Raw genomic sequence first — 17,077 nt, 5'->3', positions numbered from 1 at the left:
TTGAAAAAAGGAGGATTCAGAGTCATAACTCGTGACTTGCAGTACGAGGCAGCATGACTAAACTTTTGCAAAGTAGCATATACTGCAATGTTCGGAGTCTGCATCATGACAGTAATCATGACTAGTAGTCATAAACATAATTCATGGCTCTTAGTCACATGCAACATAGCATATGACACAGCACTTAAATAAGTGCATACTCTAATGAGTGGAGTAAAAAATTGTGCAATCACAAGTCACTCATATGTATGACTCATGACTTATTTTTGTTAACGACTATGCTGACTGATGGTTATAAACAAAGGCCGAATGAGTGTGCTGCAATCGCACTCAATAATGGCTATCCCATGATTTGACTTGATGCAGCCTAAAGTTTAAATGCTGATCACAATTAATTATCAAATTAATGGCTATTAAGTAAGACCAGCAGTTCGCGTACTGGAATAGTACTCGACATAAACCATCCCGTGATATGACTCGCCATTGGAGCTTGAAGCTCAATTGTTGCTCACAATCAACTATTTACCGGCTATTAATTAGCACTGGGAACTAGGATATTGCAATCATGCCCAATATAAGCTATCCTGTGATATACGACTTCATGTTGTAGTCTAAAGTTAAAATGTTAATTATAAATAACCAATTAAAAATATTAAGACCTACAATTGGTATAATGTAATTGTCTTCAAGATAAGCTTCCTCATGATATATGACTTGATGTTTAAAGTTCAAGTGTTAATCACAATTAACTAATTAACAACTGTTAACAAAGTCTGGCAATTTTTGTATTGCGATCGTACTCAATATAAGCTATCCTTTGATATATGCTGACATTGTAGCTTTAAGCTCAATTCTTAACGCAGTTAAATAAGTAATGGTTATTAACTAAACCGGCAATTAGTGCAGTGCAATCATACTTGATATAAGCTATTCTATAATATGTGACTTGCTGCTATAGCCTGAAGTTGAATTTTTAATCACAATTAATTAAATAACAACAATTAATTAAGGCTTGAAAATAGTCAAGCACAATTTGCACTCGACATATGCTACCAACAATATATGACTTAATGTTGCAGCGTAAAACTCATTTTTGTTTGCAATCAACTAATATTTTATTGAATAGTTAGTACCTACTACCTACTTTAACAATAGTGCAAATATATTAGATATAAGTTTTCCACCCATATAACAGGCGTGGTATTGTACCTAAAATAAAACACAGCTACTGTGGACACTACACATTCTGCCCATGATGCTCATCAGCCAAGTAATGCTAGGCATTAAAATAATGCGCTGGCAAACGATATTCCCTCCTAAGAAACGTCATTCTGATTTAATTACAAAGCTATGATCCTTCAAAAAAATGCACATAAGGTCCCTAATCAGCTAATACGGCAAAGCGTGCCACTCGTAGGCTGAGGACCAAAATGGCGGCCGACCAAGCTTGACGGTCATTTTTGGCCAAAATAGCTAGGCAACCCTGGCATGATTGTAGGCTTCCTAGCCGCGGCATGCAGAGAACGTGGGGAAGAGGCGACGCGTCGATACAGTGGCTAGAACCACTGTAGCGTCGGTGCCGATGTCGCTCGCTCATTGGCCGGCCGAGACGCCGAAGCCAACTCCCTCTCTTTCCATGCGCCCGCGCTGCCTCCGTGTTGCTGCCGGAGAAATGAAAATGGCAGCGCCGCCGCAGCGGCTTTTTCGATTAATGGGACTAGCAAATCTTTGCTTATAAAAAGTAGTAATTATTGTCTTGGCCACAAAGATATGCTCAGAGACATTTTGCAAACGCTACTGCTGGTACATATTTATGTGCCGCTCTTCAGTGTCCTGTATACGTCCTAGGACATCCCCTTCTACCGCCGTAACGTCTCTACTTGCGTGTTGATTAGCTGAACGGGGGCTTCCAATCTGGCATCAAGTAATATCGATAATACTAATCCTTATTATTATTATTATTATTATTATTATTATTTTATTAGGGAAATTACCATCTAATGAGCGATAGCAGCTTTGTACAGAAAATACGGCGTGGGCGTTGTTGTCTTCGGCGCTCTGAGTGGAAAATCACGGACATCATGCCTTTCGTACGCGGTAGTTGGTAGGTGACATGGATGTGCACAACTGGCCATCATATTGTGAGGCACCACGCGACCGCATAATATGGTCGAGCTGGCTGGTTTTGCCAACTTGGAATTCGCATTCAAGTGAGATGGCAGGGTGAGATCAGAACGCAGGTCGCGTATACCATAATTTCGGGGACGCACAAGGAGAGCGGCCCCTCAGTTTACCCGGTAATTTCGGTTCGTGAGAGGGGAGGGCGCATGCACATTATTTTACGATAGTCACATTTGTACAGTTTTGTTAAAGGGTGGTTTATATCTGTCTTGGACTGGTAGGTTACACTGTATGCTGATGAGCATGAGTAATCAAGCGAGTTGCGAAGTCATGCACATGAACGAGGATACGCGATGGGAGCGTAGATTGGAGCCATTAATGATATCGCGTCGTAACGATTACCATCATTTTTTTTACCTAGTACTACATCTGTACCTCGGGATATATATCAGACGGGCAAAAGCTACGTATGAGCTCTGGCCTCTGAGTCGATCATGAAATTAAGGGTTTGCTGAAAGTCAATGCATGGGCATTGCAGCCGCAAGATTGGACTGCTTCGCAGCACTGAGCATCCCACCTAGCGCAGAATGTAACGGGGCTCCGATGTGAGCTTTATTTCTAGAAAAGTCGGGCAACGTAATTATGGCAGGCTTTTTTTTCAAGCCTTGCGGCAAATAATCTAAAACTATACTCTAAATGTTGCGAACATATTCGGTTCGTTTCGAACAATTTTAAAAACGCAATTAGATTCGTTTCAATATTCGAATACGGTGATATTCGATTTGGCATTCGGAATTTTCGAACATTCGACTGCTTCTAAAAGCTAGCATTTAGCATGACTTCGAATTTTTTTATTTTAGAAGACACTTTGGAAGATACACTGGTTTCTAAAGCTACAGAGATTAATTCGCTATATGTATAGTCAGCCGAGTTTTATTTCGTTTCGCGTAGTATTCTCCGCAGGCGAGGAATTGGGCACGAAGTAGAGCACATGCACGTGGCAGCCCTGCCCTGTTTAGGCCAGCGTAGCGCACTTCTGTAGCACTCTCTTATGCTATCTGTAGCTTAACTGCCTCAATGGCTTTGGGCGAAGGGACGCAACTCACTTACTGGCGAGAAATGTTAATCCTTAAAAAGTCACTTGCGAGACCAGGTGAAAGAAACAAAAGGTTAATAAGTAGCCCAGATGAAAGGAAATACTACACGGACCCGTGAAAGTGTTTATTACCTCTTGGTCACTACGGCATCAAACTGGCGCGGTCGCGTTCTCATTACCTAAGAGCGCTGATCTTAACGGCCCATCAGTTCCCGAAAGCTGGTGGTGTGAGTGAAGCGCCCTAGTGGTATTGAATATTTACAAGGGGGCACCCAAGTTCGTAGAAATTTCCGCCCAGCGCCGCAAGAGATGACAGATTCGGTTCTGGTCGTAAATGGGTAAAATACAATAATTGGAGGGTACAGAGAAGCACAGCAAAGACGATTTCACACATTGTTCAAAAGCCTGTTTGAGAAACTGGAGTTGACGGCTCTTGAACAAGTTCAATGGATTCTATGCTAAAGCTGACGAAATATTTCAGAAAATAAAGCACTTGCACTGAGGTCGTCAGAATGATTTACACATTTAGCATTAATATAGTGGCCTTATCTGCGATTTCCGTGATAAGCGAGTTGATAGCGATACAATTAAGAGCGTACTGGAAATACTGACTAGATAACAGCCCACAGCGACGTTCGGCTCAATCAATGCTGGATTCAGAGCAAGAATGTGTTAAACCGCAGTCACGAAAGATCAATGAGCTGTGCAACTCGGAGATCAATTTCAGACATGGTGCTAGCGCACACGAAAGGCACACACTGCAGGTAGGCGGACAGGATACACGCTAGACTTGCAACAAAAGCCCATCAAAAGCCTGAATTAATCCACCAACTAGCCCAATTAAGCGAATTGACCGTCGGACATAATGCCTTAACGCAGGGGTTCTAAAAATATTGCTTTTTTGACTGGAGGAACCCCAACAACCATCGATATGTGCCAATTAGGAACAACCCCTTCTCCTCATCGCCACAATAAGGTGACGTTGGTTGTGTATAGCCGTGTTTAAATGAAGGCGACAGTAGCACATCGTATCGCATCGCATTTCATAGCGCCTCACGGTAATGCGATGCGACAGCGTTTACATGTAGCGCATCATCTCTAGCGTGGCGGAACGCGGTGTCGCCTATTGAGACTGAGTTACCCCTCTAAACCCAGCCCTGCCTGGCGCATTAATGCGATGCGCTTTCCTAGTGCTTTACCCGTGTTTACATGAATGCAATGTGCTAGGAACCGGTTGCGATGCGATGTGCTAGCTGTCGCATTCATGTAAACACGGCTCATGGACCCCTCCAGGCTTTTTTCTCTTTCGTTATGTTGCAAGTCTTTTTCAGTTGTCTTCATGAGCTTTGCAGTCGGGTTTTCATTAAATGCGCGCTTCTTACTGCAATGAGATACGACCGCTTTTGTCTTGGCCCTGCTAACTCGGTTGGGGGGGGCGAGACATCTCCTCGCCACGCGCTCACGTGCGCGTAACCCAACCAACGACCCTCCGTTTACACCTTTCCGCCGGAGTTCTAGACAACCATATCAAGACGGAGCAATTTGGCACACTGCCAAGTTTACTGGGTCTGGCCCCACTAGCCGTGTTTACATGAAGGCGACAGTAGCGCATCGCATCACATTTCGCAGCGCCTCACGGTAATGCGATGCGACAGCGTTTACATGTAGCGCATCACCTCTAGCACGGTCGTGGCGACATGCGGTGTCGTATATCGAAAGCATTAGTGGCACCAGGTTGTAAATTTTTCAAATTCATTTATTATTTATTTTATACATACCAGAATGAAAGCAACAAATGAAGCGAAATTAAATACTACTTCTCCTTTGTTTATCCAACCCGAAGGTATTTGAATATCCCGCGCTTTCTGTCCATTGCGCCCAACAACGCTTACTAAGCCTATAACCTGCCCGATTCCAGAAGCTATCCTAACATTTGAGGCGTTTTGTTGCCAGAATTGCGTGGTGCAGGCATCTTCAGTCAAATAAAAAGCTTCGTTGACCACTCGTTTGCAGCGAACGCAAGACACAATGGAGCGGCAATGAGGAATTGGTGGTGAGGCGAGCGGCCGCCGCTTCGCCGGGCGCCGCTATCTTGTCCGTAATGCGATGCGACCGGGTTTACATGCAAGGAGAAAGTCGACTTACCCCTCTCAATCCAGCCCTTCCTGGCGCATTAATGCGATACCCTTTCCTAGCGCATTACCACTGTTTACATGAATGCGATACGCTAGAAAGTTGATGCCATGCGACAGCTAGCGCATCGCATCGCATTGCAACCGGTTCCTAGCGCATCGCATTCATGTAAACAAGGGTAATGCGCTAGGAAAGCGCATCGCTTTAATGCGCCAAGCACGGCAGGATTTAAAGGGGTAAGTCGACTTACCCCTCTCAATGTTCCGTCACCACCGTGCTAGAGATGATGGGCTACATGTAAGCGCTGTCACATCGCATTACCGTGAGGCGCTACGAAATGCGATGCGTTGCGATGCGCTACTGTCGCCTTCATGTAAACACGGCTACTGCCGCCACACCTAATTGAGCAGGTGGCGCGCATTATCTTGGCGCGATGGCGACGCCATGCCCTAGGCGGCTGACGGTTGCGCTGATTGGTCCCCGAGTGCGGAGTCCGTCAGAATTTGACAGGAACGTGGCACCATCTGCCGCCCTCGGGATGACTGACGCTCGCGCGGTAGCGGTAAGCAGTAGAGATAAACTTAATGTCTCTAATGATGCGAAACTGACGAATGAAGGAAACCTGGCGCTCTGAGATGGTTTTAACAAACCATGCCCTGTGTCCGGCCCGCTAGCGTAGCAAGAAGTAGGAAAGGGGCACTAGGGGGAGGGGAGTTAAGTCCAAAGGAAGCTTGCGGAACTCAAGAGAGCAAGTTAAAGAACTTTTGCCCTAACGTTTATTTTTCATCGCGAATTTTGCAACAAATGGTCTACAGGTGCGGCCCAGAGATGCAGCATGTTCCACGTTTTCTCAGATAGTTTAGATTTCTGCATTGTCCAGGGCCTATACTATACGTCAGACTACTTTCTTTCTGAATGCAGCGTAGGTTTGTTATGTGGTGGTAACTTACCGAGGTTAGCACGCTTCTCGACGTAACTGATGACGTCCTTGGCGTACTTGGACCACACCTTGGCTCGTCGAAGCGCGAACTCGACACCGTCGTCGATGCGCATCAGCTTGGCATCTGCCTCCGGGCCCGTCAGCGTCATCGGGGATGCTAAGTGCAAATCACACTGTCACACGCTTCCTCACCTATTATAATATCAAATGTGGTAATAAAAAGTTTATCGAACCACCAAATGTGCGCCAGAGGTATCGTAAGTTATCATGAAACCTAAATTGCCGAAGGTTCGGTCAGGAAGAATCCCAGAAGAAATGATCACTATTTTGAAAGAAAAAAAAACAATCGAATAAAACGGCTGCGCCAGGTCGAGTCAGTTGCCTGGCGACGGAAATACAAGCTCTCTTACTTTGACGGCATACAGAAAAAGGGAGCTGCCAGGAAGACCAAATTTTATTTGGCCCCGTGGACTAGTACACCATTCGTGCTAGTAAAAAAAAAATCAAATATAGGATACCCCAACAGAGAGTCAAAGAGCCATTGCGTATTGAGAACTTTCTTCACGTCCGGCTCGTAACCATCGCCCAGCGGACGCAAGTGGCAAATATAGATTAGGGTTCACAGCAGAAGGTTACATGGTTTCACTAAAGATGTTTTGAAATTGGGAAACGAGATATTCACATGTCAGATAGAATAAGCTAAAGCGTGGCCAGTTCTGAAACTGCGGCACACTTACCGTAACTCCGGGCCGAGGGCGCCTGCTTGTCCGGGGACAGGAGGTTCTCACAGCTCTGTGGTTGTACAAAGCGGGCACACATAAAACAAACAAACAAACAAACAGGTCATGCCATCCATATGTCGGCCTCGACTGCACTGTCTCGCCTTTCATTTCCAGAAAGTAGCGAACCAAATAACATTAAGGCCAGTTTGTTTCCCTTTTGCACATACAGGTATTTCTGTCAGACTCCGAAATAAGAAATCAATTTTCTAAATTGCCGTTTACTCTGTATTCACTCCAGTACTCCAACGCAAGCCTAATGTGGTAGTGGGTGCGGGCTAGTTCCGTAGACTTTGTTGCCCCTAACATAAAATCGCAAAAGAGCTGCCAAACCACCAAATACGTTTTATTTCGTTCATTTGCTTTGCTTGCTTTTTTTCTTCATCAATGCTGAGTACCTGCTTATTAATTCGCTGAAGGGCCTCGCTTAAAAGCAGCCACTCCCCACCATTGTTCGACGATCTCCCAGGAGTATTAGGCTTAGCGCAGTGTGAACCACTTGGTTTAAAAGTGAGGGGGACTAATTTTTTTTGGTTCAAGCTAACACCAACCAAATGCCATGCTGGCACGAAGATGACATGCACGTTTTGTGACATTGTAGGAATCGTTTGTGGTGTCTCACCCGCGCCTTGCCGATGGCACTCGTGGAGCCCGTGTCCAGGTCTCCCATAAGGTACTCGGACACCCTGCGCGTAAGGCATGAGAGGGCAGTCACAATCTGAAGCACAAGACGAACACTGCAGCAAAGCGATAGTAATATGGACTCTGCGAGGAGACTACTTTCCGCATTCACGAGGCCGATGAATAGACAGAACTTGTAAAACGCACCATCTATAATCCAGGTATTGTCACTGCATAGCAAATGCTTCTTCAGCTAACCTCCACTCAGTACTTCCCTGAGCCACACTCCCTGCTGCCTTACATGCTACGCTTGCACCGTTTTGGAATCCGCTCCGTTACCTTAAACAAACATCAGGCCTGTAAGCTCTCCATTTTACGCATGCCCTCCTCATGTCCGTTCCCTCTGCTTTACGTCAGTGAGGACACCACCTGATCACTGGAGACACAGGGCAATAGCATCTGCCGTAAACTAGCCCCATTGACGGTGCCTCTTCTAAGTCCACCCCAATCAAACGAGCAAAGATGGCACATTCTTAAAAAGAGTGCTGGGCCCGGTGCTGACAAGTAGTACCTGCTGCTGAAAGCCAGGGCTAGGTGGTCGACGGCCTCGAAGCATGCCTGCGAAGAGGAAGAGCCACCGGGTCCGTAGTCGTGTCCCTTTACCCGTTGGATGAGCGCTGAGGCAGCCACTAGAAGCTCGGCCGACTGGATGGGCGGGTACTTCTCCAAGATGGAGCGCAGTATGCGTAGCACTTGGCCTAGCCGCTCGTGGGCAGCCACCAGACGAGTCTCCCGGCGCTGCTTCTCTGCACGCGAGCAGAAAAAAGGGACACGTCTGTACTCGTATTTCGTCCAGTGCTGCAGTTACGAAAGAGTAAATGGCCGTCTTCCTGGATTGCCACTTTTTCGATTAGTTTGAAGGTGGGGGCGTAAATTTAGTGACGACGGCACTGCCATTGGGTTGCAAAGCGGTTAATAAGCACGTCCACTTTATTCTTGGTTTCGGTCATTCAAGGTCATATGGTTCAAGGGAGGGAGGAGGAAAGAGCTATCTGCAGAGTGCAGAGTTCTTGAGAATAAGTGCTCACAGTTTAACCACAAGGATGCCGGTGGCTGTTGTTGCCACTGAAGAAAGAAGAAAAAAAATGCACGGGCCTGCAACTGGCTCCGTAGCTGTGCCACCTCCGCTGATTGATTGATTTATAGGAAAGGAAAGGCGCGGTAACTGTCTCACTTGTTTTCCGTGGACACCTCAACCACGCCGTAAGGGAAGGGAGGAAGGTGGGAGTGAAAGTGGAAAGGGAGAAAGAGGAGCCGTAGTGGAGGACTACGGAGTAATTTCGACCACTTGGGAATCTTTAAAGTGGGTCACCGCCGCTTGCGGCAGGGGGCTAGCCTGGCACCGAATTTTTATCTGTTGTAGGCCGTCATTGCACACGCCACCGCTGGTGGTGGACGACGGCTGTTGTTGCGGTGCGTGTCTTTCTTTCCCTCTTCCTTTTCTTTCTTCTCTATATTCTCTTCTATCTGCACGAGGCAGCGGAGGTGGTTCAGCTACAGAGCCAGTAGCAGGCCCTTGCATTTTCTTTTCCTTCTTCCTACAGCCACAATAACAACAACAATAACGCTGACATCGCAGAGCACACGGACGTCACTTCGTTTCACCTCCATCGAAACGCAGCCGCCGCGGTCGGGTTCGAACCCGGAAATTCCGGCACAGTAGTTGGGCGTCTTACCACTGCACCAACCCTACATTTTCTTTCTCTTCTTCCTACAGCCACAAAAACAACAACAACGTACAAGTTTAAGCCATATATGCTTAAACACCCACCATTTTTAAGGCGAAACCCTTTTAAAGGCTCATACTGTCGTCCGTACGCGAGACGTGCCGCACTTCACGAGATTCCGCGGGATATCGCGAGATTAGGACGGCATGATCTGGTGATGTCATCGACCAAGACGCACATCATAATTTTCATTGTCTACCATGAGGGAGATGGTTGAAAACAAATAAATCATGTCCACCAGGAATCGAACCTCCAAACCTCCAATCCCCAGCCGAGCGCTGTAACCAACTGCGTCACGCCCCGGATCGTGAAACGCTCGTCATAATTTCCCTTGTCTACCGTGAGGATGATGGGATTCCGTGAGTGACAGATACTGCGCCTTTCCTTAGGTTGCGGGAGGCAGCGCGTGAGCGCATAGGAACGTTGCGCGGCGAAAAGATAGCAGCAACTGACTGATGGCGCTGATGCTACTAGCGAGTCAAATGAACGTGGATCTGCGTTTCGGCTTGGATTCATGCACCATGATCCGTTGATACCGAGCCGGCGCTTCGGCAAGCGGAGAACACCGCGTGCTAAAGATGTTGAGCTCGCTACAAGAAGTGGTGGTGGTAACAACTTTTATTGCGACAAAATGAAAGGAATTATTTCCAGCTGGGGCGAGTCCAGAGTGGCCTCCAGTCGGGGGTGACCTCTTGAGCTCGCGTGACGAGGGCCAGTTGCGTAGTTTTAGAGCGCAGCTCTTTGGCGCCCGTTCCTGGGTTTCGCGTGGTCGTCGGCCGCGCCGGCCTCGTAACCAGCTCCGCCCACCTTTCATCCCCCCAGTTCGAGCCGACGCCTCACAGAAAGAGGAGGGGGAGTTCACTCAGCGGTGAACGATGGGGGCAGGAGCGCGCGCAGCAACCGGAGAACACAAGGAAAGGAGGGGGGGAGGAGGGGGCGCCGGAGGCAGCGCTAGCAGCAATTGACTGCTGCCGCCGCTAGCAAGTCAAGACAACGTGACTGCGTATAACACCGTCGCCGCCATGCAGAAAGAGTTGGAGGGGTCCCCCCCCTCTTACTGCGTGGCGCTATAGTGCCTAGAATGGCGCTGAGGGTGCTCTCCGGTTGCCGAAACGCCGGCTCGCTATCAGCGAATCCCAGTGCGTGCAACCCGGTCTCACTCGCTTCACTCGCTAGCGGCGTCAGCGGCATCAGTCAGTCGCTACTATCTGTTCGTCGCGCAACGTTCCTATGGGCCCACACGCTGCTTCCCGCTACCTCCCGATAACGCAATTGCTCTCTTCATTTCTCCGACCACAAAGCTTCTTTCATGACAGCAAGAACTGTTAGTGGAGTGTTTCTTGATGGAATACGTGTGAAAAATTTAAAAAAGTTGTCTGTAATTGTACATACGTGTCTTGCTCGAAATCTTTGCCTCAATCTATCGAAAAGGTGAAACAGGTGATGAGCTGCGCTCAAATTTCGCATTAGGAAGTAACGTAATCGTGGGCAATTTTTCCTGGGCTGGCCAACAGCTTGTCCCATTCCTCCGCTGAGGGAGCTGACAAGAGTGTCTTTGGAGGGGGATTGCTGGTGCATTCCCATAGTATATGGTCTTGAGTGGCCCGCGTCCCGTCACCGCAGTGCCAGCATGCAGGGTTGTACTCTCCGTTCGTAATTAAAGACAATCGGTAGGGGCTAAGAATGACCTTTGTTTGAAGGCGTCTGAGTGTCGTGGCTTGCGCCCGGTCCAGATCGGGGTGAGGGGCGGGGTACGTGCATCTTAGCTCGCGATAAGAGTTTGTTATCTCCGCGTATGCGCGCGGCGCTTGGACGGGCGCGTCCGTTCCCGATAGATCTTTCGTCTCCCGGTTGGTTAAGCCTCGGGCTAGACGGTCGACCCCTTCGTTTCCAGAGTTACCCGCGTGAGCCGGAACCCATACGAGATTGATGTTGTGATTGAGAGATCGGTATCGCAGAATTAGCGTCGCGAGTGCGCTTTCAGATTTTTTGGTGAAATTTTGAACGGCGCTCTTTGAGTCGCTTAGAATAGTTTTGGTGCGGGGATCCGCGATGGCCAGTGCGATAGCTACTTCCTCTGCCTCACATATGGAGCTAGCATGAAATGTTATGGCGTTAATGAAGGCTGCCTTTGGAGTGGCCACACACGCCATATGCTCCGTTACTGATGTGCTCAGCTGCATCCACGTACACTGCTTGTGGATCGTCCTCGTTCTGTTTCTCAAGTGTCTGTGCCTTTGCCTTCCTGCGGGCATCAAGAACGGCGACGCTGCAAAACGCACGAACGGGCGCCAGAGTTGCGCTCTAACGAAGTGCGCACAAAATCTATGTGCATCGCAACCGAGTGAGCGAGAGGTGTCTGCGTGTGTGTGCGCGCGCGCGCGCGCGCGCGCGTGTGTGTGTGTGTGTGTGTGTGTGTGTGTGTGTGTGTGTGTGTGTGTGTGTGTGTGTGTGTGTGTGTGTGTGTGTGTGTGTGTGTGTGTGTGTGTGTGTGTGTGTGTGTGTGTGTGTGTGTGTGTGTGTGTGTGTGTGTGAAAGATGCGGCTGGAACCGTTGACAATGCTTAGAAAATTTTAATGTAACAAAGCCTACGCCAAGTTTTCGGTAGGCGGTATGTGAATAATTTCCTGTGTGCTGTTTTGAATTTGTCGAGAACTGGCAATAAAGAAAAAAATACGAAAGGAAAAGTGCCATTATGCCACAGGTTGGCACTAAAAGGGCACCACTCGTACTGACAGCATGCTAGCATTGAAAGAACGAATGCGTAAGCGAAAAAGAAATACAGCAGACGCGAGCTGCAACAATCTGCCCCCAAGCGAGCGCGATGGTTCTTTAAAAATTCTTCTACCTCATCAGATTTCTTGCTCCTAAATGGGTCATTCACCACAAGCATTTTTAGTTTCTTCTGCAAGAATTGGCTTACACAATGCTGCCAGCACCCAGATTCACTGACAATGATTCTGAAAGGTATGTCCGGTTTGTGCGTTTTACTGATAAAAATCTACCTCTACTGTTATCCATTGTTATCTCTACTGTTATCTTGCTGGCCAGCTCACGGAGGCTAGGTGGAATGTTGTGTTAAAGGATCTGTGCCGCTCTAGTAAAAACGTGAGTTCTAATGAAAATGTGAAAGTTAAGGTGCTTGGAAACGTAACCCTGCCAGAAAACGTCACCCACCACCTGCTGCATAAAGGCCCGAAGTTCTGCGTTCCATCCCTCGCCCCTGCCCACGAATTGGTCGTAATGAACAGATGTATGGCCTCCAAGGCGAAGCAAGAAGACCGTGAACGCTGCCTTCTTGAAGGCATGGAGTGCTTTGGAAAGAAAAGCCCCCAAAGGTTCCGCCCAAGGCAAGAATGACAGTGTTCGAAATGTATTTACTTTCTTGAAAGGGCCTTTTGCAGTCTGACAAGGCAGGAGGGTTTGTTGTAGTAGAGAGTGGTCTGTACAACGAGAAGGCACTGAAGGCTGTTTCAAAGAACTTTGTGCCGGTTAAGAAAAGTGAGGTCAGAGTGAAAACTAAGTTCATCGATTTTTGCAAAAAACTAGATTTGTCTTCTCTTGCAAATGACATAGATAACAGTAGAGGTATTTTTATCAGTATTCTTTACAGCTAAAACACACAAACCAGACATACCTTTCAGAACCATTGTCAGTGAATCTGGGTGCTGGCAGCATTGTGTAAGCCAATTCTTGCAGAAGAAACTAAAAATGCTTGTGGTGAATGACCCATTTAGGACTAAGAAATCTGATGAGGTAGTAGAATTTTTAGAGGGCCATGGGTGCGGCTACATTGTGTCATGCGTTATCTTCCCGTCCCCAATCCATGTCAGCAACCCAATGTCCCATGACTGCCGAAGTAGTGGGAAACCTTGGTTTGCAGCTCGGAACTAGCGAAACAGGAGTACCTGGCCCAGAGAGCTGGAAAGGCGGCGCAGGCTGCTGTAATCTTGTATTCTCATAGGCTGCATTTCTTCGTAATGAAATGAAAATTTTCATTCATTTATTCTGGATCAGGAGTTCGGCATAGCAACGCCAAATCATCTTTGCGAGAAGCATCATTTTTGAATCTTAGATGCATGGAACTAGTCATCTTCACTCTACGCTGAATCCATATTTCAGACCATAATTTTAAAGCAATTAACGCTGCCATTGAGGCGCCTTAGCAGGCAAGGACGAATGGGCGAGGCTCCGAGACCAGGCGCCGTATACGAGGAAGGTGCGCGGTTGTAGCCTTCCGCCATTAAAAGAAGCGAAAACTTAAGCACTTACTTTTCACTTTCTGGCACACGGTGCTTGGTCTCGGATGAGCGACACCGCAAAGACGCCATTCTGTTGCGAGTACTCGTCCACAGATTCTTGCTTAATTTCCGGCCGTTGTCCCAGCAGCGCGCATTTGAAAACACCAGCAAAAGATGCGACTGGGTAAGTGTGACGTTGGAGGGTAAATTTCGGGGCTATACTGTCTACTCTGATTGATTGAATGAGAGTCTGGTGACTTCATGACGTCGTGTTCGCTTCTTATCGACAGTCGAAATTAGCTGTTGCGAATAGCGTTATTTCTTATTTCTCGCGCACTGCAGCAACTGAACAGTATACTGAAGACTGTTATAAGCTCCCAACACACGCGATTTGTTCTTCAGCTGTTCCGTACTTTCCCCGCTGTAATGCGCAAAGACGAAAGGCAAGGAAATTCTTCGGGTTCAAACTACGGAGGTAGGGAAACGAAAACAAGCTCGGTCGTCATTAGGCAGGAAGCCTTCCTAAGCAAAGTTCAGCTCAGAAAGTTCCCTTCGCACGTTCTCCCTCACGTGCTCCCATGTTCGGAACTGCGCACGGCGAGTGGGGCTCTTCCCACGAACGCGATGGAGTGGACGGGCGCCCATCATCAGTCACTCCGGAGCTGTGCGTGACACGGAACCATCGGGGAGAAAATAAATGCGCAGAGCAGAGAACGCGCAGTTTTTGGTGCCACCGACGCGGCGCCTACACCCGTGAACCGTGAGTGCAGGGACCCGTGTGCGAGTCTCAGCACGCCTTGATTGCCTCTCCGTGGAGTAGCACCCAGGCAAAGCTGTGATTCAGAGAGCGAAAATCAAGACACGCCGGAGACGGCCACGAGTTCCCGCATTCGCGGGCATGTATACGCTGAGCTGAAGGTACCGAAAAACGTTGTTCCATGTCATGACAAACGTTTACGAGCTGCGGCGTCAACGTAAGAACCATACCTATGAGCGTTCCATCACTGCCCTGTCAGCTGGTATTTAAAATACAAAAGCTAAAGCATGGCAAGCCTTTTATGCTTCAAAGATTTTCAGTAAATTTGCTTGGTTTACAGCTGAAAAGAACCTTTACTTTTGCTTTGTTAACGCACACCCTATTAACATTTGTTTCCAGCAACACGTTGGACATAGACGCTCATTATTGTTTTTGTTTTTATTGCATTAGGCTGCGCGTTACCCCAACTTTTATATCATCCTGCGTAGGAGCAAAAAACTATTCAAAAGCACTGGATTTTTTTTTTTCGCATACCGCTAGCTTCGACGACCTCCGGCGCTGCATGGTTATACACACACACACACACACACACACACACACACACACACACACACACACACACACACACACACACACACACACACACACACACACACACACACACACACACACACACACACACACACACACACACACACACACACACACACACACACACACACACACAAAAAAAAAAACAATACACACACAAGAGAATTAAACCAGGACGTTAACACAGATAATGCGCTCGCTACCAACTGCCAGTTTTTGTGGTACGAAGAAGAAGAAAGCTTCACACAAAACGTGGGGTTGCAATATGACGAAGAAGTAAACAAAAAATTCAGAAAAAATAAACGAAAATAAAATGAAAATAATAACAAATTAGGTCTAACTTTTGTCACATTGTCTAAACGTCTTGTCACATTGTCCAAACGGAAAAGTATCACCTCCTTGTGACAAAAAGTTAGACCTAATTTGTCATTATTTTCAGTTTATTTTCGTTTATTTTTTCTGAATCTTTTGTTTACTTCTTCGTCATATTGCAACCCCACGTTTTGTGTGAAGCTTTCTTCTTCTTCGTGCCACAAAAACTGCCAGTTGGTAGCGAGCGCATCATCTGTGTTAACGTCCTGGTTTAGTTCTCTTGTGTGTGTATTGTTTTTTGTGTATAACCATGCAGCGCCGGAGGTCGTCGAAGTCGTATAGCCAACTAGCCCGCTCGCAAGTACTACCGCTAGCTTCAGTAAAAGAACGGCTGCAAACGTTTTTTTTTTTTTTTTTTGTAGCGAGAGTAAATTGGCCACAGTCTCGCCATTTTGCCGTGCCTGTCCGTGAGAAGAAGTAAAAGAGGAAGCGAAAGAAGAGGACGAAAAAGAAGTAAAAGAAGATGACGAAAAAAGAATACAGATAACTGGGTAGTTGGTAGAGGCAAACGACAACAGCGAGTTGCTAGGAGAGAAGGTTCGTTCGAACGTTGTGACGGCGGTGTGCCCCGGAGTTCGACGTAGAGATGACGTCATACCACTAAAAATCTTCTACACCCGAATGAGAGTGGTCAATGACGAGAGGCAAGGGACGTGCTCATACGCGAAGTGATTCCTCCATAACATAAATAAAGCTGGAACCATAGAGTAAACTACTATGTGCAAAAGCCATGTCTTTACTTTCAAGCCGGACCTATAAGCGTAGTCATGCAGATTTCTCTCGCGTAACTCCAGGTTTAACCACGAGCTAAACCACGGCAAATTTTTTTTGCTCCAATATTCCTATGATTGCTAATGTTGGTAGTCATATGTGGTGCTCAGTGCGTCGAAGCGCCACATCGGAAGACTCCACACTAATTTACACCTGCAGTTCATTGCCGTGCGCTGACATCACGCAACACGCTTGTCCTGTATGGAACCCCCATAAGCATTGTGACATTAACCTCATTGAGAGCATACAACGAAAATCTATTAGGTTCATACATCGTCGCTATGATCAACATTTTACACCTTCTCGTGTCTTGTCTTCTATGAATCTAACCCCTTCATCATTACGGCGTCACATTGAGCCATTGAAGTTTCTGCACGGCATCGTCAATTTTTATTATCGTGTCTCCCATCCCATGTGTAGTTTTTTCAGATACTCCCCGGTCAAGCAGGAGTCATCATAGCCTTAATATTAAACCTTACTTACAGTTTTTTTCCACGCGCTATTTAATTCTGGAACATAATCACTGGAACAATTAGGTCTGCCGTTAAACGATTTCCTGTTAAAATTCCACCCAGTGTTGCTGTTATTCTGAGTTACATTTTTGTCCGCTGCCTAATTTCTCGTGAATTTTTAAATTTTATTGTTTATTTGCTTTCGCATGACGTTTACAAAAGATTTGTCTAACCCACTCCTGCAATAGCCCCATAAAGGGGCGCAGTATGTATAAATAAATACATAAATAAATATAAATAAACTTACGGGCGCTTTTGAATTTTACCCGAGCGAAAGAAATGACTGACATTCGTTCCCGCTACCTGTAACTGAATGCCAAAGACACTGAAACGCCGTGGTGAATTGAATTGAATGC

The 17,077-nt window shown here is 47.0% G+C and overlaps 1 protein-coding gene across 4 annotated transcripts in view; it reads right to left on the bottom strand.

Moving 5' to 3' along the window:
• The window catches only part of LOC146180611 (rho GTPase-activating protein 29-like), a 234,747-nt gene that overhangs the window by 62,149 nt on the left and 155,521 nt on the right, over window positions 1–17,077 (bottom strand). For all 4 annotated transcript variants that reach the window (XM_084576090.1, XM_084576093.1, XM_084576092.1 and 1 more), the window contains exons 5-8: window positions 8,262–8,496; window positions 7,692–7,755; window positions 7,028–7,082; window positions 6,301–6,447 (exon numbers count right to left, since the gene is read on the bottom strand). In XM_084576090.1, coding sequence (XP_084432216.1) covers window positions 6,301–6,447; window positions 7,028–7,082; window positions 7,692–7,755; window positions 8,262–8,496 — 501 coding nt within the window. The remainder of the gene's footprint in view (window positions 1–6,300; window positions 6,448–7,027; window positions 7,083–7,691; window positions 7,756–8,261; window positions 8,497–17,077) is intronic.

This window comes from Amblyomma maculatum, chromosome 8 (assembly GCF_055883805.1).
Source record: "Amblyomma maculatum isolate TAMU_Amacu chromosome 8, ASM5588380v1, whole genome shotgun sequence".
Classification (NCBI taxonomy): domain Eukaryota; kingdom Metazoa; phylum Arthropoda; class Arachnida; order Ixodida; family Ixodidae; genus Amblyomma; species Amblyomma maculatum.
The sequence above is the reverse complement of the archived record's forward strand: the minus strand, read 5'-3'. Positions and strand labels throughout refer to the sequence as shown.